Source organism: Mobula birostris, chromosome 8, assembly GCF_030028105.1.
Source record: "Mobula birostris isolate sMobBir1 chromosome 8, sMobBir1.hap1, whole genome shotgun sequence".
NCBI classification, from domain to species: Eukaryota; Metazoa; Chordata; class Chondrichthyes; order Myliobatiformes; family Myliobatidae; genus Mobula; species Mobula birostris.
Window position 1 is genome coordinate 18,692,395 of NC_092377.1, and position 23,591 is coordinate 18,715,985.

The 23,591-nt window shown below is 42.5% G+C and overlaps 1 protein-coding gene across 2 annotated transcripts in view; it reads left to right on the forward strand.

Annotated features, from left to right (window-relative positions):
• Positions 1-23,591, forward strand: part of LOC140202149 (lysosomal proton-coupled steroid conjugate and bile acid symporter SLC46A3) — a 149,455-nt gene that overhangs the window by 76,791 nt on the left and 49,073 nt on the right. For both annotated transcript variants that reach the window (XM_072267020.1, XM_072267019.1), the window contains exon 4: positions 669-807. In XM_072267020.1, the coding sequence (XP_072123121.1) occupies positions 669-807 (139 nt within the window). The remainder of the gene's footprint in view (positions 1-668; positions 808-23,591) is intronic.

Sequence of the window (23,591 nt, forward strand, 5' to 3'; positions counted from 1 at the left end):
AAAGTGATAGACTGGTTGGACAATGACTTTTCCATCAGCAAATGGCCCACTGCTGAGGTGTACCGGTCTCAGACTAATTACCTACCTCCCTTCCCACACCTAAACCGCACAACCATCAAACTCCGTCCAGTAATCTTAACAGTTCACACTCATCTGCCATTGAAGTCACGTTCTCTCCACCTTGAACTTCTCCCTCTGAATATTCAAATATTTGCGCCTTTTTGTCTTAAAAAAAAAGGATACCTAATTTGTTACTGACAAATTATCCCGGAAAGAACCTCAGTACTTAACTTCGCATGTACCGTGGAAAGTCTGGTATTCCAGCCAACATCTCCTTCTCCACTTTCTAAACTGCTGCATAGTTACACACTCCAAGATTCCTCCACTAGCTGGCTTTTCAAAGACTCTTAGACAAGTAGAGTACTATTTTCTATCTCCTCCTCCAGTTAGGTAACTTTTTTGCTTTGAAATTTCTTATTTTATTTAAAATTTACTTTATCCCTTTTGTTTGCAGAAAAAAACATTCGTAAAATATTAATGATGGATCCATTATGAGGGCAGTTATTTCCTAAGTCCAGTTTAAATGCTATAGAATGGCTATTTCTTATTTAAATCAATGATGGGCTTGCAAAATATCAGCTCCGCTTTGTGATGTTATCTCTCCACAGGGAGCTGTCTTGGTTGGACTCTTTCCACTTTTGTTGCGTTGCATTAAGGAAATAACCCTGGCCAAACTGGGGGCATTGCTGAGAGTGATTTCTTTCATCCTGCTCGCATTTTCCACCAATACCTGGATGGCATTTTTGAGTAAGTCCACTTTTTGGAATGAAAGTTTGCAATTTAAGTTGTGCAATGTATTTGTCCGAACATTTGTATCATAGTGTTGATGGATTAGGGTCTAGAATTGTTATTTTTCTAACTTTTTGGAGTTTAAATTTTCCTATGCTTGCATTGTTATATGATTACATACTGTATGTACATGTAATTGTTTACTGAATTTTCCAGTAGTCATGGTACAGTTGCTCTTGTATTTTTCTGAAGGATGTGACACACCACTTAATTCTGGCTATTTTATAGGTTAATTGTTATGAGTGGAATTTTGTTTGTCTCTAATTTGAGTATGAGACGACTACAACTTCTTTTCCTTGTGTATTTCTTTGTCTCTCTTCTTTCACTGTTTGCTCTTTGTTCTTCTAAATCTTTGTAGAATATCTGTAAGCAAGAAATTTTATGCCTCATTCCTGAGTTCCCAAATACTTTTGGATCAGCAAAGCATTAGGATCCACCTGCATGTTACAGAATGGACCTAGGCCCTGCACCCCACTGTCCTCCTCAGAAGGCTAAGAAAATTTGACTTGTCCCTGATGACCCTCACCAAGTTTTACAGATGCACTATAGAAACCATCCTATCCAGATGTGTCTTAGCCTGTAGTAACAATTGTGCTGCCCAAGACTGCAATACATTTTGGGGAGTTGTGAACCCAGCTCAGTCCATCACAAAAGCCAACCTCTCCTCCACTGACTTTGTCTAAGTTTCCCACCAGCTCACTAAAGCTGGCGACATAATTAAGGACTTCGCCCCCTCTTGACTATTCTGTATCCACTCCACCGCCCCCCACCTCCGATCAGACAGAAGATACAAAAGGTTGACAACACGTACCACCAGGTTCAAGGGCGGTTTCTATCCCGTTGTTATTAGACTCTTGAACAGATGACAACAGCCCCTACCCCCTTCTCCAATCCCCATTCCAGTTTTCCCCTCTCACCTTATCTCCTTACCTGTCCATCACCTCCCTCTGGTACTCCTCCCCCTTCCCTTTCTTCCATGACCTTCTAACCTCTCCTATCAGATTCCCCCTTCTCCAGCCCTTTATCTCTTTCACCAATCAACTTCCCAGCTCTTTACTTCACTCCCTCCCTCTCTCCCAGCTTCACCTATCACCTACTACCTTGTACTTCTTCCTCCCCTTTCCCCCCATCTTCTTATTCTGATTTCTTCTCCATTCTTTTCCAGTCCCGATGAAGGGTCTTGGTCCAAAGCGTTAACTGTTCACTCGTCTCCATGGATGCTGCCTGGCTAGTTGAGTTCCTCCAGCATTTTGTATATGTTGCTCTGGATTTCCAGCATCTGCAGATTTTCTCTTGTTTGTCCTACAAAATGAACACTTGATCTCTCAATCTACCTTGTCGTTGACCTTGCATCTCATTTATCCAAGTACCTCCATGTGCAACTTCTCTGTAACTGTAACACTACATTCCGTATCCTGTTTCTCATTCTTATGTATGGAATGATCTGTCTGAATGATGTTGCAAGCAAAGGCTGTCGATGTCTCTCTGACAATAATAATCCAATATCAAAACTATCTGTTTGTTATTTTACTTAGACTTCATTTAAAAAAAGATATATAATATTCTTTAGGTTCCCTCACAGCGGGCAAAAGCATTTCATCAATTGCATTAAACTTTCCATAATGACATCTCCTTAATTATGATATTTAGACTTTGATCTCTATTTTTGATTAATTATGCTTGCTCTTAACCAGCAGTGATCATCAGAAATTTATGTTTCAATATTATATAAGCTGCAAAATGAATTATTTATGATGGGAACTTGAAATGCCAGTGTCTGATGTTGCCTCAGTGTATGTGTACGTCAGACATCCAAGTGTGCAGATAGGAAAATACATTTCTGACTGGTTACCTATTTATCTAGATCATCCCCTGGTGATCCATCGGTTATTATTAGTCAGCCTGTACTTCACTTGATAAATGGATCTGTTGTTATTATTCATCTTGTGTGTGTGAACCTTAACCCTATTAGCAAGCAGGGTTTTGATTTATTCAGTAATGAAGGCTTTGGCAGTGCAAGAGAAATAGTTGGACAATGGGGAATAGCTGAACAAACCAGCTTATTCTAAGTATTTGTGATTTTTCAAAGCTTAAAAGCCCAGTTTGACACTGCAAATTGAAGAGCAAAATGGTGTTAGTGAACGAGGCATTGGAGTGGTGCCATGTTTTAAGAAGCAAAGCTTTTGAATGCTGCAGTTTTTCTTTGTTGAATGCCTGGGCAAAATGCAACAGTTGTGGACCATTGGAAATGTTAGCGTCTGACCAACCCCCCTCCCCCCATCAAATTTAGTTTGTTTATCTGTTTAGATTAACTTTTAACCCACAGGAGAGATTGTTCCTGAATACAGTGCTCTGGATGAATAATCAGCTAAAGAGGTTATACTGTAGATTTGCACTTGCAAAATGTCATGGTTCAAAGAATGAACTTTTAAAAGAAGAATTATAGTCAAAGTGGAATACAGCACAGAAAATAATGAGTGCACGCCAATCATTAAGGACCCATTTACAACAATTCTTTTGCCATCCCATTTTTTTAAATTCTCCCCATGTTCTTCTCAACTCAAAGTTAAAAGTAAAATTATTATCAAAGTAAATGTATGTCACCATACAAAACACTGAGATTCAATTTTTAGTGAGCATACACAGTAACTCCAATAACCATAACAGAATCAAGGAAAGACCGTTGTCAACAGGGCGGACAACCAGTGTGCAAAGGACAACAAAGTGTGCAAAAACAAATGGAAAAAGTAAATAAAAACAATAAATAAATAAGCAATAAATATTGAGAACATGAGATGATGTTTCCTTGAAAGTGAGTACATAGGTTGTGGGAACAGTTCGGTGATGGAACAAGTAATAGAAACATAGAAAATAGGTGCAGGAGTAGGCCATTCGGCCCTTCGAGCCTGCACCGCCATTTATTATGATCATGGCTGATCATCCAACTCAGAACCCTGCACCAGCCTTCCCTCCATACCCTCTGATCCCCCTAGCCACAAGGGCCATATCTAACTCCCTCTTAAATATGGCCAATGAACTGGCCCCCACTGTTTCCTGTGGCAGAGAATTCCACAGATTCACCACTCTCTGTGTGAAGAAGTTTTTCCTAATCTCAGTCCTAAAAGGCTTCGCCTTTATCCTCAAACCGTGACCCCTCGTTCTGGTCTTCCCCAACATTGGGAACAATCTTCCTGCATCTAGCCTGTCCAATCCCTTTAGGATTTTATACGTTTCAATCAGATCCCCCCTCAATCTTCTAAATTCCACCGAGTACAAGCCTAGTTCATCCAGTCTTTCTTCATATGAAAGTCCTGCCATCCCAGGAATCAATCTGGTGAGCCTTCTTTGTACTCCCTCTATGGCAAGGATGTCTTTCCTCAGATTAGGGGACCAAAACTGCACACAATACTCCAGATGTGGTCTCACCAAGCCCTTGTACAACTGCAGTAGTACCTCCCTGCTCCTGTACTCGAATCCTCTTGCTATAAATGCCAGCATACCATTCGCCTTTTTCACCGCCTGCTGTACCTGCATGCCCACTTTCAATGACTGGTGTATAATGACACCCAGGTCTCGTTGCATCTCCCCTTTTCCTAATCGGCCACCATTCAAATAATAATCTGTTTTCCTGTTCTCGCCACCAAAGTGGATAACCTCACATTTATCCACATTAAATTGCATCTGCCATGAATTTGCCAACTCACCCAACCTATCCAAGTCACCCTGCATCCTCTTAGCATCCTCCTCACAGCTAACACTGCCGCCCAGCTTTGTGTCATCTGCAAACTTGGAGATGCTGCATTTAATTCCCTCATCCAAGTCATTAATATATATTGTAAACAACTGGGGTCCCAGCACTGAGCCTTGCGGTACCCCACTAGTCACTGCCTGCCATTCTGAAAAGGTCCCGTTTATTCCCACTCTTTGCTTCCTGTCTGCCAACCAATTCTCTATCCACATCAATACCTTACCCCCAATTCCGTGTGCTTTAAGTTTGCACACTAATCTCCTGTGTGGGACCTTGTCAAAAGCCTTTTGAAAATCCAAATATACCACATCCACTGGTTCTCCCCTATCCACTCTACTACTTACATCCTCAAAAAATTCTATGAGATTTGTCAGACATGATTTTCCTTTCACAAATCCATGCTGACTTTGTCCGATGATTTCACCGCTTTCCAAATGTGCTGTTATCACATCTTTGATAACTGACTCCAGCAGTTTCCCCACCACCGACGTTAGGCTAACCGGTCTATAATTCCCCGGTTTCTCTCTCCCTCCCTTTTTAAGAAGTGGGGTTACATTAGCCATCCTCCAATCCACAGGAACTAGTCCAGAATCTAACGAGTTTTGAAAAATTATCACTAATGCATTCACTATTTCTTGGGCTACTTCCTTAAGCACTCTGGGATGCAGACCATCTGGCCCTGGCGATTTATGTTGAGTGAAGTTATCCCCTTTGGTTAAAGAGCCTGGTGGCTGAAATGTAATAAGTGTTCCTGAACAAGAAGTTTTGTATGTAGCCTGCAGAACATTGCCATGGTTATCCAGTGCCATCTTGATCCAACTCTCCTGAGATCCTACCTCAAACCTACATGAGGTGCAATTTAATTGGCCAATTAACCTACCAACTGACCTATCCTTGGGAGGTGGGAGGAAACCAGAGCACTTACTACGGTCACAGGAAAAAATGTGTAAACTCCATACAGGTATCACTGGAGGTCAGGACTGAACTCAAGTCCTGAGTTTAATAAACACATGTGCCAACCTACAGTATATTGTAAATTACTGCTTCAAAGCAACTGGATAATGAAGGCATTAATAATTTAAACAAAATAGCAAATAAATAGTTGTGTGGATGCTTAAGGAAATGGTTTTTCGATATAATTCCTTGACGTAACCCAACTGAACTTTAAAAGTTGTTGTATAAGTTTAGTTCTGTAATGCTGCTTAATTTTAGTTCCAATAGGAAGTAAATTGAGATGACTCTAATGATTTCATTAATACCAGAGAAATGCTACAGAGGAGACATAAAAATTCCTCTATTTCACTTCCCTAGAATAGAAGGGTAGTTAAGAAGAAAATTTCATGACTGGAATTGAACAGAGTTGGATCTCATTTGGTTTCATTCAGGAATGTTGACTTAGAGGAGTGGTCAACGAAATGGCGACCAAGTTATAAATGTTAGTAAATCATTTATTATTGTCGTATGTACCGAGATAATCGTGGAAAGCTTTTGTTTGCATGCTGTATGCACAGGAAGTACGTTGAGATAGTACCAGAATGCAGAATATACTGTTATAATTACAGGGAAAGTTATAGCAAAGTAGATGCTAGGAGCAGGCTCTTTGGCCTATCTGGTCTATGCTGAAAACATTTAACTGCCTACTCCTGACTTGCACCTCCATACTCCTACCATCATGTACCCATCCAAACTTCACTTAAATGTTGAAATCGAATTTGCACGCACACTTGCACTGGGCAGCTTGCTCCACACTCTCACAACTGCCTTCTGAATTTACCGTAGCTATACCCCCCATAATTTTGTATATCTCTGTCAAACCTCTACGGTCTAAGGAATAAAGTCCTAACCTATTCAATCTTTCCTTATAACTCAGGTCCTCCAGACCCGCAATATCCTCGCAAATTTTCTCTTGTACTCTTTCAATCTTATGTATGTCTTTCCTGTAGGCAGGTGACCAAAATGGCACACAATACTTCGAATTAGGCATCACCACTGTCTTGCACAACGTTAACATAACATCCCATCTTCTGTACTCTATACTTTGATTTATGAAGGCCAATGTGCCAAAAGCTTTCCTTATGGCCCTAAAGTGTAGTACGGGTAAATAATACAAAGTCAGCATGGCAGTAGGTGCTGTATACTTTTCAGTGCTGGTGACCAGTGATCGAGGGTTCAATTCCTGCCACTGCCTGTAAGGAGTTTGTATGTTCTCCCTGTGGGCACGTGGCCAGGTGGTTAAGGCATTGGACTAGCGACCTAAGGGTTGTGAGTTCGAGCCCCAGCCGAGGCAACGTGTGTTGTGTCCTTGAGCAAGGCACTTAACCACACATTGCTCTGCGACGACACTGGTGCCAAGCTGTATGGGTCCTAATGCCCTTCGCTTGGACAACATTGGTGTCGTGGAGAGGGGAGACTTGCAGCATGGGCAACTGCTGGTCTTCCATACAACCTTGCCCAGGCCTGCGCCCTGGAGAGTGAAGACTTTCCAGGCACAGATCCATGGTTTTGCAAGACTAATGGATGCCTTTACTAGCCATGTGGGTTTCCTCTGGGTGCTCCAGTTTCCTCCCACAGTCCAAAGATACACCGGTTGTAAGGTTAATTGGTCATTGTAAACTGTCCTGTGATGAGGCTAGGGTTAAGTCAGGGGTTGCTGGGCAGCACGGCTCGAATGTTCAGAAGGGCCTCTTCTGCACTGTATCTCAATAAATAAGCCAATCAATAAATCAATTAATCTTTATAATAAGCAAGGGCAACAACACTCGAGATAAACTGGGAGATCAAGAGTGCATCTTTAGCATTTGAGAAGTCCATTCGAGCGTCTGATAAGAGTGGGATAGAAGCTGACCTTGAGTCTTTTAGACCATAAGACATAGCAGCAGAATGAGGTCACTTGGCTCCATTGTTCAGTCATGGCTGATTTATTTTCCATTTCAATGCTGCTCTACTGCCTTTTCCCTGTAACCTTCGACACCTTTATTATACAAAAACTAATCAACCTCCGCTTTAAACATACTGAAAGACTTGGGCTCCACAACTGTCTGTGCATATGATTTCCACAGCTTTACCACTCTCTGGCCAAAGAAATTTCTCCTCATCTTTGTTCTAAAGGAACGTCCTTCTACTGTGAGGCTGTTCCCTCTGGTCCTAAACTCTCACACTATTGGAAGCATCCTCTCCCTGTCCACTCTATCTAGGCCTTACAATATTCAGTGGGATTCGGTGCGATTTCCGCATCATTCTTCTAAACTGCAGCAAGTTCCGGTTGCTCAAGTCAAATGCTCCTCGGATGTTAATCCTTTCATTGCCAGGGTCATTCTTGTAAACATTCTCTGGATTTCCTCTGCACTTTCTCCAAAGCCGGCCATGGAACCCCAAAACTGCTCACAATACTCCTAATATGGTCTGACCATAAAGTCTCAGCATTACATACTTGCTTTTATATACGAGTCTTCTTGAAACGAATGCTAACGTTGCATATGGCATCCTTAATATCGACTCAACCCCTTAGTACCTTCTGCCTGATGATAAGGGGGACGAAGTGGAAGGGATGTTAGCTGCCTTTCTGAGGCAATAGGGAGTGTAGGTACTCACTGGAGGTGAGGCTAGCTTTCATGATGGACTGGGCTGCATTCACAACTCTCAGCAAGTTCTTGTGGTCTTGGACCGAACCAAGCTGTGCTGCATCCACAGAGAAGAATAGCTGTTAACTGGGCATCAAATGCAGACTGACAACACACATCAAAGTTGCTGGTGAACGCAGCAGGCCAGGCGGCATCTCTAGGAAGAGGTGCAGTCGACGTTTCAGGCCGAGACCCTTCGTCAGGGCTAACTGAAGGAAGAGTGAGTAAATGCAGACTGACCAAGCTTGCAGAATACGATGATTTCAAACAGCATGAGTGACATTTGAATTCGTGCATCAAAATCCAGGGAATGGGGAATGAGGGTTGGCGGGGAGAGTGAGGGAGGGTGGGGGGAGGAGAGAGAGACAGAGAGAGAGAAATAATTATTTATAATTACCATTTATTTATTATAATAAATTAATTTATTTTTAATAAAATCAAATAAATATTAATATATATATATATAATAAGTAATACATAAAATAATTATAAATGTATTATGATAAATTTGCATTTACCAGAAATATGTATATTTCTGGCATATGGCACTTGTAATTTGAGGTATACAAATCAGGTTGGGTGTGCTTAAATAAAGAAGAATAAGAAAAGATAGATGAACTCCACAATTTCACTTATTTGTTCTATTCCAAATTACTTTCGATAGTTTGGGCCTTGGAGTACAGGGACATTATTTCTTATGATTATTTTTTCACTTTATCCATTCATAGAAAAGTAATATTACAGCACAGTATAGGCCATAGAGCTTACAATGTTATGCTGACCTTTTAACATACTTCTAAGATCAATCTAACCCTTCTCCCCTGCAAAGTAAATGCCCCTAATGCATCTGTCTCAACCACCACTCCTGACAGGGCATTTCATACATTCACTCTGTGCAAAACACTTACCTCTGACAACCCCCCCCACCCCCACCAGCCCCAGATATTCTCCTCCAATCAGCATAAAGTTATGCCCGCTGCTATTAGCCATTTCTGCCTGGGAAAATGTCTGGATCTCTGGTTCTCCTTGTACACCGTGTGGATAGTCAGAGGCTTTTCCCCAGGGCTGAAATGACTAACGTGAGGGGGCATAATTTTAAGGTGCTTGGAAATAGGTGCCGAGGGGATGTCAGGGGCAAATTTTTTCACTGAGAGAGTGGTGGATGCGTGGAATGCGCTGGTGGTGGCGGCAGTGGAAGCGGTTACAACAGGTTCTTTTAAGAGCCTCTTAGATAGGTACATGGAGCTTAGAAAAATAGAAGGGCTATGTGCTAGAGAAATTCTAGGCAGTTTCTAGAGTAGGTTACATGGTCGGCAAAACATTGTGGTCGGAAGGGCCTGTAATGTGCTGTCGATTTCTATGTTCTAATATTCCTCTGTCAAGTCACCTCTAATCCTCCTTCACGCTGGAGAGAAAAGCCCTAGCTTGCTCAACCTATCCTCATAAAACATTCATTTGAGAAGATTTCAGTGATGGTGAGTAAGGTTATCCACCTCCGGTTCAAGAGCTTGATAAAAGAAGAAAGCCCTTAACTCTGAGTGGATTCTTTCTGTATTTGCACAGTTTGTTGTCTTTAGCACACTGGTTGAATGCCCAAGTTGTGGTATTTCACTGATCTTATTATGGTTATTATTCCATTATGGATTTACTGAGTATGCCCACATGAAAATGAATCTCAGGGTTGTATATAGTGACATATATATACTTTGATTAGGAATTTACTTTGCAGCAGTAGTTGCAGCAGAGACATGGAGCTAAGATTGTTTGGCTGTGTATCACATAATTGCATTGTATTTCCCCACTTCACCTCTGAACGTTTGCTGGGGTGGAACATTATGGTTTGACATGGAGAAGATTTATTTGATCAAATACGTGGAGAGCATGCAAGTTAGGTTTGCAGCACTGGTGGCAAGGAAGGGTGGAAACAGTACTGCTATTGACATGTTGCCGACTCTCCTGTGAGGGTAAATCAATAGCTGTGATATACAGAATAAATCAAAAACCCTTCAGCACCTGTTTGCTCTGCATGGCATCCCATGCACTGGAATCACAACTTAGCAATTAAGGAAACTTAACACCTCAGGGCGTATCCTGATGAATTTTTACTCAGCCTTCATTGAGGATGTTGTGACCACCTCTATCACCATTTGGCTTCCACCCTCTCCAAGTCCAGGTTGTAGTGAGTGGCCCCCTCAGTGGAGGCGATCGTTGAGTGTCAGCTGCCGACATTAGAAGTCCTGTTCATTGCCTGAGCGAAGAAAAGAGCTGAAAAAAAATTACTGCTGACTCCACCCACCCTAGCAGTCGCCCTACTCACCAAACTGCCATCAGGGAGACGCTACAAGTCCATAACCACCATCATCTCCAAGGCTTCTTTCCTGTAGCTATCTAGCTTCTCAACAAAATGCACTCAGGTGTAATACCCTCACTGTCCCTGCACAACATCCATTAGATGGTCCTTCCTGCTCTCCTTGTTCTGTGATAATTTTTGAGTCTGTTCATATGTTCACGCAGTTTGATTATTGATGTTTGCTCATGTGACTGGTTCTGCTAATTGTCGATTGTTCATGGCCATTTACACTATTGTCTTGTAAACTGTTGGTTGCTATTGTGTTGTCTGTTATGGAATTGTCCTGTGTTTTATGCTTGGTACCAAACCACAATTAATTCTGGTATGTTTCACATACTGGCAAAAAATTGATTCTGATTCTGAAATGATTCAGCCCAGAGCATCCAACAACTGTCTTGAGACATACAGGAGATAAATTGGTAATAATTTCCTCCTTCCACTCCATTCTTGTGTTGGTTTTGTTCACCCTGTATGCTCTTTGTGTACGTGCAATCAATGACTGAATAGATATCTGCTTTTTTTCAATGAGTTGGTCTCCAGCATATCAGCGGTTTGAATTCTTTCAGGTCACGAATGTTACAAATTGAGGCACAAGGGCTGGAGGTACAACTTGATTTGCTCAGAACCACAATGTTCCCTTATCATCAACAACATCACTGTAAGCAGCTTTCATAGCTACCCCAGCTGTAGGCTACCTGAGTTTGAATCAGGTTTTTCCACCATTTTGAGAATTAGCAACATTTTCTCTCAATTTAAAAAAAAGTTAGGATTATTTATAATTGTGGCAGAGATCTCAGAAACAAACGAATGGCTTGTGAAAACTGGAAATCCTTAAATAAATATGCACAATTATCCACAGCTGCTGCTTCCTGGTCAGTTAATACTTAAGAAAATAATTTCAAACTGACCTTGCTTTTAACTCTAAATATTGGTTTCTCCTTCAGATTTGTTCTGGGTCTTTATATTTCACTGTTTTTGTTGATGCATGTTAACTGTGAGTAATTGTTTTCCCAGTTCTAAGTACCTAGTTGTGGGGCTTCTTCTACTAATAAACTGTTAACCTTTCCGTGTTCACATGGCACAAGTATCCGGGGTCTGTATGAAACTTTCCATCGCAGTTAGTGGAGGAGATGTAAAAGAGCCTGTGTATAGCCAACCCGATTTTACTCTTAGAGTCATAGAGCACTACAGTTCAGAAACAGGCCCTTCAGCTCATCTGTATGACCAGAATACCAGAAGAGATGGAAACAAATTAGGCCATTTGTACAATCAAGTCTGCTTCACCAATTCATCATGGCTGATATATTATCCCTCTCAAAACTGTTCTCCTGTTTCTCCCAATAACCCTTGATACCCTGACTAATCAAGAACCTATCAACCTCCACTTTAAGTACATCCAAAGCTGCCTGATTCACCACCCTCTGGCTCAAGAAATTCTTCCTTATCTCTGTTCTAAATGGACGCTCTCTATTCCGAGGTTGTGCCCTCTAGTCCTAGCCTCACCCACTACAGAAAGCATCCTTTCTCCATCCACTCCATCTTGGCCTTTCAATATTTGATAGGTTTCAATGAGTTTGCTCCTCATTCTTCTATATGCCCAGTACAGGCCCAGAGCCATCAAATACTTCTCATATGTCAGCCCTCTCATTCTTGGAATCATTCACGTGAACCTCCTCTGGACCACCTCCAATGTCAACACATCTTTTCTTAGATAAGCCTATGCCAAACTATTAATCTGCCTAGTTCCATTCACCAGCTCCCGGACCATAGCCCTCCATACCCATCCCATCCATACACTATACCTATCCAGATTTCTCTTCAATATTGAAATCAAACTTTCGTTCACTACTTCTGCTGGCAGCTCGTTCCACACGCTCACCATTCTTTAGATAGATAGATAGATAGATATACTTTATTGATCCCGAGGAAAATTGGGTTTCATTACAGTCACACCAACCAAGAATAGAGCATAAATATAGCAATACAAAAACCACAAACAATTAAACAACAAAATGCAAACTATGCCAGGTGGAAATAAGTCCAGGACCAGCCTATTGGCTCAGGGTGTCTGACCTTCCACAGGAGGAGCTGCAAAGTTCAATGGCCACAGGCAGGAACAACCTCCCATGAAGCCCAGTGTTGTATCTCGGTGGAATATGGCCGGGGTCCAACAGCAATAAGTTCAATATCCAGTCTACAAACACGTTCCTCAATCATAATATGACCAGGATTGCACCATCCATTGTTAACCAGAACAGCAAGCCCCCAACTCCTTGACGCTTACTGCTCTCAGTGCACTTCCAGTCAGCCTGACTGGTCTGGAAGCCGTCCATGGAAAAGATTTGATCGGGTATGTCCTCGTGCAGCCCCGATCCAGTAAAACACATAACATTGCACTCCCGAAATGTTCTCTGGCGCCTGGCTAGTGCTGTGAACTTGTCCATTTTATTCCGAGCGAACTCCTCGTGAAGAAATTCCCCTTCACCCCTAACCTTCTCATTCCATTGGCTCCTTTTCATTTATTTTTACTTCCCACTTCTTCAGCATTCCACCCTCCCCCACCCAACCACCTAATGGCTGGGTAAAGATATAATGAGGTATAATGATATAAGATATAATGGCCAAGAATGTAAGAAATGGAGGGAGGTGTAGGCCTTTCAGATTATCAATCCTCTTCCATCGTTCAATAAGATAATAGACGACCTTTTACCTCAGCACCAGTTTCCTGCATTAGGCCAATGTCCATTTTTTTCTCTGAATATTCAAAAAAACTCCTGGATCATTGTATTAATTGCACTTGGCGATGGATCCTCCACCCTTCAAGTAGAGAATTTCAAAGATTCACCACCCTGTGGCTGAAGAAAGACTGACCTCTTATTTCAAGACTGTGACCCTAGTCCTGGACATAGAAGTTCAGTAGTTCATCCCTGTATCTACGTAAACCACTAAACCGCATCACATTTTGGTACAATTCCTCTCTCATGAAGTCGTATGCCCAGTTTACCATTCCCTCCTCAAAGGATTACCCCCAGCATCCCAAGAATCAATTGATGAAACTTCCTTATACTCCTGAATTTGTAAATATGCCTTACCTCATTTAAAGAGACCAAGTATATTCATAATATTCCAAGAGCTGTTAAGTGCTGAAAGAAATATTATGCTCAATCCTCTCGAAGGCCATTATGCCATTGACTTTCTAATTATTTGCTGTATCTTTCAAATACAATGAGACTGGGTTCCCTTGAACACCAATACTTGTCATGCTCTCAATATTTAAATACTTGGCTTTTCTATTCTTAACCCCCCGCCCATAAAGAAAAACAACCTTGCATTTTCCCCCCACGTTATGTTCCATGTCCTTGCCTGGTCTCTTAGCTTGACCATATCCACCCACCAAAACCTCCCTGCATCTTCTGCACAGCCCTGACTGCCACCCAACTCCGTATGGTCAACACTATGGATGTGGCACATCCTCTTGCTACCCAGTTCTCTGGTAAGGACTGGTGAGAAATACAAACACTCCTCTGGTTACAGGGATACGGGAGAAGGTAGGAGATTGAGGCCGAGGGGGAAATGGATCAGCCATGATGAAATGGCAGAGCAGACTTGATGGGCCAAATGGCCTAATTCTGCTCCTATATCTTATGGTCTAGTAAACAAAAAAAAATTATTAATCAAAATATTACTTAATAATACAAATTAGTTATTAATGATGGTCTGTTTACCATCGTTAATCCATGCCAATTGATCATCCCAAATCATACACTCCAATTTTATTTACTAATCCTTGTGGTAACAGAAAGCCTTCTAAAAATCCAATTACAATATATCCACTGATTCTCCCTTATTTACCTGCTTGATACATTCTCAAGCAGAGGTTTGCAACATTTGTTACACCCTCAAAGGCTGATCCCTTTGATGAAATGCTACTTCTCCTGAGAGCCACGGTTGGATGGCTTTTAATGTGAGGGTTTTGTGTTTAGAGAGATATATGTGTAATAAATTGAGACATACAGTAATAACATTTTAAAATGTCATTGCTAGTTTGCAGACATAGCCTTTAGTGCAGCAGGTACTGAAGCATCAAGTCCTACACCACCATGTTCAAGAAGAGCTACTTCCCTGTAACCATTTCATTCCTGAACCAACCTGCACAAGCCTAAACACGCTCTCAGTATAGCAACACTATGACTACCTTGCACTACAGAGAATTTTTGTCCTCGCAGTGCTCTTTTCTGTAAAAATTGCGTACCATTTACATTTAATTTAAAATTCAAAAATTCAAATTAAATTTATTATCAGAGTGCATACTGTATACAGTGCAAAGGGACAAACTGTGCAACTATAAATAAACAACAAATAGATAAATAAATAACGCTGAGGACATGAGTGTTGTTAGAGTCCTTGAAAGTGAGTCGATAAGTTGTGGAATCAGTTCAGTGTTGAGGGAATGAAGTCATCCACGGTGGTTCACGAGCCTGATGGTTGTTGGGTAATACCTGTTCTTGAACCTGGTGGTGTGGAACCTAAAACTCCTGTACCTCCTACCCACTGGCAGCAGCGAGAACAGAGCATGGCCGGGATGGTGGGGGTCCTTGATGATGGATGTTACTTTCTTGTGGTCACGCTCCTTCTAGATGTGCTCAATGTTGGGGAGGGCTTTTCCTGTGATGGACTGATCTATATCCATCACTTTTTGTAGGCTTTTCCATTCTTGGGCATTGGTATTTCCATACCAGCCCATGATGTAATCAGCCATTGTGTATCTGTAGAAGTTTGCCAAAGTTTTCATTGCAATGGCACTTGGGTGCTGGTCACAAGACAGATCCTCTGAAATGACAATACCAAGGAGTTAGTTTTCCTTGTGAGCACTGCTGCGAGCAAGTTTTTCATTGAATTTGCACATACGTGTACTCATGCATATACGACTTCGACTTTAATGTAGTTTCTCAGTCCAGTGTAGCTGACTAATGCTTCATACCTCCAGCTTGCTTTATGTAGATTTACAGTTCTGGCTTCAGTTTCAATTAAGTTGCTTGCAGACTACATATAATTGTATTGAATTATGAACAATGTTCTATAATAGTTCCTTAACCATCAGATCATGAATTAATCCCTTTGGATTTCTCTCCAACATCCTTTTCCCATCTAGTTCCACTTACTAACCACCAGTCTCTACCTTCCCCTACCCTTACCAAACTCCCTCCTTCATACTACACATCATTGGCCCTACCTTGCCAAAGCCATAAGATATAGGAACAGAATTAGGCAATTTGGCCTGTTGACTCTGCCCCACCATTCTATCATGGATGCTTTATTATCTCTCTCAATCTCATTCTCCTGCCTTCTCCGGTGACTTTTGATGTCCTTACTCATCAAGAACCAATCAATCTCTGCTTTAAATATACCCAATGACTTGGCATTCACAGCCGTTGTTGGTAATGAATTCCATAGATTCACCATCCTCTGCCAAAAGAAGTTCTCCCTCATCTCCATTATACTGGGATGTCCTATTCTGAGCCTATGCCCTTTGGTCCTAAACTCACCCACTTTTGGAAACATCCTCTCCTCATCCACTCTATCTAGGCCGTTCCATTTTTGATGCATTGTAATGAGGTCCCCCGTCGTTTTTCTACACTCCAGCCAGTACACGTGTAGAGTCATCAAACAATCCTTGTACATTAACCATTTCATTCCTGGAATCATTCTTATGAACCTTCTCTGGACCTTCTCCAGTTCCAGCACATTAGGGACTCAATACTGCTTGTGATACTCCAAATTTAGTCTGTCTACTGCCTTATAAAGCATCACATCCTTTCTTTTACAGTATATTCTATATTCTAGTCCTCTCTATAACCAACTCATCCTGCAGGTTAACTTTCAGGGAATCCTGCACTAGGCCTCCCAAGTGCATTTGCACCTCCAATTTCTGAACTTGCTTCCTGTTTAGAAAATAGCCTGCACCTTTATTCCTTCTACTAAAGTGCATGACCATACCCCTCCCGACACTGTATTCCATCACCAAAGACTTTAGCAAATTGTTATGTCACCAAAGAGCTAACAAATTTCTACCTATGTACTGCAGAAAGCATTCGAACTGGTTGCAAGACCATCTGGTATGGTGGGGCTACTGCACAGGATTGGAAAAAGCTGCAGAGGGTTGTAAACTCAACCAGTTCCATCATAGGCACCAGACTCCCCAGTACTGAGGACATCTTCAAAAAGCAATGCCCAAGAAGGACCCCATCACGCTGTGTTCTTATTACTACCATCAGAGAGGATGTACAGGAGCCTGAAGACACGCACTCAATGCCCTGGTTAAGATTTCTTCTTTTGTGCTGTGAGGTTTTTTATTTTAGCAGTTTTCTTTAAAAGCAGTGTGTTCTGCTGGTAAGAATGTTTTGCCTTTGGCTAAAGATAAGGAGCCATGTTGTCCAACTTAGGAACCTTGTTTCAGCCAATGAGGATTGTGGGACGCAGAGAAGGTTCCACAGCTGGGGGGCAAGAGATTTCTGAAGGACTGTAATCTGGTTTGGGGTCCTTTTGGCGGGAGCTGCGGAGCGTGGCACAAGGGAAGGTGTGGCAGAATACCATTGGAAAGAGAGTCCCCATTGCAAGAAGTGCTTTGTGCGGATGAGTGGCTCCAAGAAGAAAGGGCCAATCCTTCTGTTTGTTTGAGATTGTCTTCAAGGGATATTCGGACTGTGGCGGGTGCTTTCATGCAGACCATGAGTCCAGTGCATGAGCAAAGCGATACAGCCCCGACTACTCCAAAAATGAGCTCCAATGTTTATGTGCACATTGGACTGGTTTAACTGTAATGGGCCCTTTTATTTTTCTTTTCCTTTTTCTATAACTGTAACTTTGGTAAATATACTTCCTTTATAATTTTAGGCTGGTGTACAATCTGTCACTTCTGGGCTGTGTACCGGCAGTAGTTACACAGCATTCACTCAAATTGAGGTTCCTTTAATCAGAACATCCTGATGTTCCTGTTTGGTTGAACCCCAAATTGTACCACCCCTAGACATATATTACTTATGAAAGGTGGCTTTCTCATCACTGAGTCACATGTCTGTTAGTAGAGTTAGCTAATGAGCCCAGGTGAGAGAGTTGTTATATACATATATATATATATATATTTCTTATTGAGATAGATTTTTTTCATATAAGGCACTGTATGGCTGCTGCATAATAACAAAACATAATGACAAATGTCAGTGATATTAAACGTAATCTTGATTCAGAACTACCTTAATGTCTACATCCATAGATCCCTCAAAGTTGCCATGCCAGTTGATAGGGTTGTTAAGAAGGTGTATGGTGTGTTGGCTGTCATTGGTTGGGAGATTGAGTTGCTGAGCTGTGAGGTAGTGTTGCAGCTCAGCGAAACTCTATTTGGAAAATTGTATTCATTTTTGGTTACCTTCACTCTTGAATTTACAGTATAGCCCTTTTCAATCTTGTCTCCATGTTACTGGAAGTTAGATGTTTGTCATTTTATAAACATTTTATCTTTTTTTTATTCTGGAAACTTCTGTACCTTCTCCTGCACTCTCCATCCCTTCTACTTTATCCTCACTTTTCCAAGCTGTTAAGCCCACCCCACAACTATTTAGTTAAAACCCTTAGGTATGCCATTCACCAGGGCCCTGTTCCCAAATTGGCCCAGTGGAGCCTGTCCCATCGGATCGGGTTTCTCCCTCCCCATCACTGCTGCTAATGTCCCACGAATTCAAACCACTTCTAACAATCTTTGAACCAACATCTTCCTCTCTAATCCTTTTAACCCTGTGCCAGTTTAAACGTGGCTCAGAGATTATTACCTCCTTTGATTCTGTGTTTTAATCTATTCCCTTTCTGCTCAAGTTCTCTCAGCAGAACCTCTTTCCCTGTTCTTCCTATGTCATTGGTACCCACATGGACCACAACAGCTGGATCCTTCCCCTCGCATTCCAAATTAACCCACTTCATTGTGTCTATTCCCCTATTACAACTATACTTCTCTTCTCTTCTCTCTCTCGAATGGCTTGCTGAACCATGATTCGCTTGCTCATCCTTCCGATAGCTCCTCACTCTCATCCTCACGGGCTGCAACAATCTCAAGCTTAACGCCCCTTAAGCAAAGACCACATCTGGTAGACACTGCTCTCAGTGGGTACCACACACTGCACTTTATTAGAGCTTAATTTAGCATAACCACAGATTTAAATTCTCTAGCCTCACATCGCATAATATAAACAACATTGACATGAAGTACAGAAATTAATCATAAATCATACACAATTTTTTACAAGAAAAAACACAAGAATACAAAAATCTAGAATTTCTACAGATGTTGGAAATCCAGAGCATCATTAGGTACAGAGGAGATGTCAGGGGTAGGTTTTTCACTCAGAGAGTGGTGAGTGCGTGGAATGGGCTGCTGGCGACGGTGGTGGAGGTGGAAAGGATAGGGTCTTTTAAGAGATTCCTGGACAGGTACATGGAGCTCAGAAAAACAGAGAGCTATGGGTAAACCTAGGTAATTTCTCAGGTAAGGGCTTGTTTGGCACAGCTTTGTGGGCCAAAGGGCCTGTATCGTGCTGTAGGGTTTCTATGTTTCTATTATTATTATGTGCCTTGTTGTATGAGGTGGTGATCATGGTCTTTCCATGCTCTTGGCAAATTTTTCTACAGCAGTAGGTTGCCGTTGCCGCCTTCTTCACAAGATGGGTGACCCCAGTCATTATCAATACTAAACATAGAAACATAGAAAACCTACAGCGCAATACAGGATTTTCAGCTCACACACATGTCCCTACCTTAGAAAATACTAAGGTTATCCATAGCCCTCTATTTTTCTAAGCTTCATGTACCTATCCAAAAGTCTCTTAAAAGACTCTATTGTAAACGCCTCCACCACCGTTGCCGGCAGCCCATTCCATGCAATCACCACTCTGCGTAAAAAAACTTATCCTTGACATCTCCTCTGTACCTACTCCCAAGCACCTTAAACCTGTGCCCTGTTGTGGCAGCCATCTTAGCCCTGGGAAAAAGCCTCTGACTATCCACACGATCAATGCCTCTCATCATTTTATACACCTCTATCAGGTCACCTCATTCTCCATTGCTCCAAGGAGAAAAGGCCGAATTCACTCAACCTATTCTCATAAGGAATGCTCCCCAATCCAGGTAACATCCTTATAAATCTCCTCTGCACTCTTTCTATGGTTTCCACATCCTCCTTGTAGTGAGGTGACGAGAACTGAGCACAGTACTCCAAGTGGGGTCTGACCAAGGTCCTATATAGCTGCAACATTACCTCTCTGCTCCTAAATTCAATTCCACGATTGATGAAGGCCTATACACCGTATGCCTTCTTAACCACAGAGTCAACCTGCGCAAAAGCTTACCCCTGACAATACTCTTCAGAGATTGTTTGCCTGGACTCAGTGGTTGCATAAACAGGACTTCTGATAAATACCAGCTGCTCATATGACCATCCAACACCTGCTCCTATGGCCTTATGTTACCATAATCAGGAGGCTAAGCAAGTACTACACCTTACCCAAGGGTGACCTGCAGGTTAGTGGACGGAAGGAGTGCCTTACACCTCCCTCAGTAGTGACATGTCTCCACCCTGCCACCCTGGAAATCCAGAGCAACCCACACCAAATTCTGAAGGAACTCAGCAGGTCAGGCAGCATCTACGGAGAGGAATAAACAGTTGACATTTCGGGCCGAGACCCTTTCGGGGTTGCGTTCTGATGAAGGGTGTCAGTCTGAAACGTCGACTGTTTATTCCTCTCTATAGATGCTGCCTGACCTGTCGAGATCACAAGGAAGTCTATTTTATTGCAGAGTGATCAGAGTAGGCATCACACTGCTAAACTGTAGTGATTAGGGGTGTGTTAATTAATTCATGGCCCTGATGATAGTGAAGATCTTTGAAGATGGATGTTGCCACCTGTCATATGGATTCTTCTGTTAAACCTGTATCCAGGTGGAGCCCATTGCCAGAAGGTTACGGTGCCATGGTGAATTTTCAGTCTTCAACCAGAATCAGGCACACATCTCTTCAGATGCATAATGGTGGTTGTCCGTTGTGTCCAACGATGATGGGAAACCTGTGCGGGAGAGTTTTTAAAGTGGAAAAGCCCTTTCACCAGGGAAGTTCCACTCTCTTGACCTCAGGTCCAGGTCCAGTGGTACGAACAAGCACTACAAACTGGGATCTTCCTTGGTTGTAGTGGATGACCATGATGTCTTCTGTGCCTTGCTCTTCACGGAGTGTTGCAGAACCGCCTTCCTGGCTGTTGGATCTCACTGTAGATTTCATCCGGCCAGTCTGCTGGAGCTGACTTCGAGTGCTAGGACAGGCATGAGCCCTACCGGCTACCTTCACATGGTTAAGCCTGCTTGTCGAAGCAGTGTACTGGGGTGTGGCTACTCACATGCAAACAGCCACTTGGAGCCACAGGTGAGAGATGAGTGTCCAGTGGGGACCAAAGTTGAGTGAGGTTTCCCAGAATGGACAAGACAAGCCCCTTCACCAGAGGAGCTGTCCCTCTCTCCCTGAGCACTCCACACATCCATTATTATGCATAATATCCATTCACCTATTGCTCTTCATGAACACTGAAGCTCCTTGATTTATAATTCCCAGTTCTTTTGTCTTCAAAAACTGCTTCTGTGATTATGGTCTTGACAGTTTCCTTGATAGTTGGAGGAAGGATCACATCCGGTGCAGGTGTTCTGTAAACAAGTCACTATAGAATCTTTTATATGGTAAAATATTCCCATCGACTTTACAAGAATGTCATCAAACAAAATTTGATACAAAAGCAAGCAAGAAGGTATTGGAGCAAATCACTGAAAACTTTGTCACGAAGGAAGGAGAGACATACAACGGTGAAAGGGAATCTGAATCAGGTTTAACTAGTGTTAGGTAACGAACTGCGTCAGGTCACAGATCTCTCAGTGGGCCAGCATCTGGGGGACAGTGACCACCGCTCCCTGGCCTTCAGCATTATCATGGAAAAGGATAGAATCAGAGAGGACAGGAAAATTTTTAATTGGGGGAGGGCAAACTATGAGGCTATAAGGCTAGAACTTGTCGGTGTGAATTGGGATGATGTTTTTGCAGGGAAATGTACTATGGACATGTGGTCAATGTTTAGGGATCTCTTGCAGGATGTTAGGGATAAATTTGTCCCGGTGAGGAAGATAAAGAATGGTAGGGTGAAGGAACCATGGGTGACAAGTGAGGTGGAAAATCTAGTCAGGAGGAAGAAGGCAGCATACATGAGGTTTAGGAAGCAGTAATCAGATGGGTCTATTGAGGAATATAGGGTAGCAAGAAAGGAGCTTAAGGAGGGGCTGAGAAGAGCAAGAAGGGGGCATGAGAAGGCCTTGGCGAGTAGCGTAAAGGAAAACCCCAAGGCATTCTTCAATTATGTGAAGAACAAAAGGATGACAGGAGTAAAGGTAGGACCAATTAGAGATAAAGGTGGGAAGATGTGCCTGGAGGCTGTGGAAGTGAGCGAGGTCCTCAATGAATACTTCTCTTCAGTATTCACCAATGAGAGGGAACTTGATGATGGTGAGGACAATATGAGTGAGGTTGATGTTCTGGAGCATGTTGATATTAAGGGAGACGAGGTGTTGGAGTTGTTAAAATACATTAGGATGGATAAGTCCCCGAGGCCTGATGGAATATTCCCCAGGCTGCTCCATGAGGTGAGGGAAGAGATTGCTGAGCCTCTGGCTAGGATCCTTATGTCCTCGTTGTCTACGGGAATGGTACCGGAGGATTGGAGGGAGGCGAATGTTGTTCCCTTGTTCAAAAAAGGTAGTAGGGATAGTCCAGGTAATTATAGACAGGTGACCTTTACATCTGTGGTGGGAAAGCTGTTGGAAAAGATTCTTAGAGATTGGATCTATGGGCATTTAGAGAATCATGATCTGATCAGGGGCAGTCAGCATGGCTTTGTGAAGGGCAGATCGTGTCTAACAAGCCTGATAGAGTACTTTGAGGAGGTGACCAGGCATCTTGACGAGGGTAGTACAGTGGATGTGATCTATATGGATTTTAGTAAGGCATTTGACAAGGTTCCACATGGTAGGCTTATTCAGAAGGTCAAAATGCATGGGAACCAGGGAAGTTTGGCCAGGTAAATTCAGAATTGGCTTGCTTGCAGAAAGCAGAGGGTAGTGCTGGAGGGAGTACATTCGGATTGGAGGGTTGTGACTAGCTGGTGTCCCACAAGTATTGGTTCTGGGACCTCTACTTTTCGTGATTTTTATTAACGACCTGGATATGAGGGTAAAAGGGTGGGTTGGCAAGTTTGCAGACGACACAAAGGTTGGTGGTGCTGTGAATAGTGTAGAGGATTGTCAAAGATTGCAGAGAGACATTGATAGGATGCAGAAGTGGGTTGAGAAGTGGCAGATGGAGTTCAACCCAGAGAAGTGTGAGGTGGTACACTTTGGAAGGACAAACTCCAAGGCAGAGTACAAAGTAAATGGCAGGATACTTGGTAGTGTGGAGGAGCAGAGGGATCTGGGGGTACATGTCCACAGATCCCTGAAAGTTGCCTCACAGGTAAATAGGGTAGTTAAGAAAGCTTATGGGGTGTTAGCTTTCATAAGTTGAGGGATAGAGTTTAAGAGTCGCGAGGTAGTGATGCAGCTCTATAAAACTCTGGTTAGGCCACACTTGGAGTACTGTATCCAGTTCTGGCCACCTCACTATAGGAAGGATGTGGAAACATTGGAAAGGGTACAGAGGAGATTTACCAGGATGCTGCCTGGTTTAGAGAGTATGGATTATGATCAGAGATTAAGGGAGCTAGGGCTTTACTCTTTGGAGAGAAGGAGGATGAGAGGAGTCATGATAGAGATATACAAGATATTAAGAGGAATAGACAGAGTGGATAGCCATCGCCTCTTCCCCAGGGCACCAATGCTCAATACAAAAGGACATGGCTTTAAGGTAAGGGGTGGGAAGTTCAAGGGGGATATTAGAGGAAGATTTTTTTTA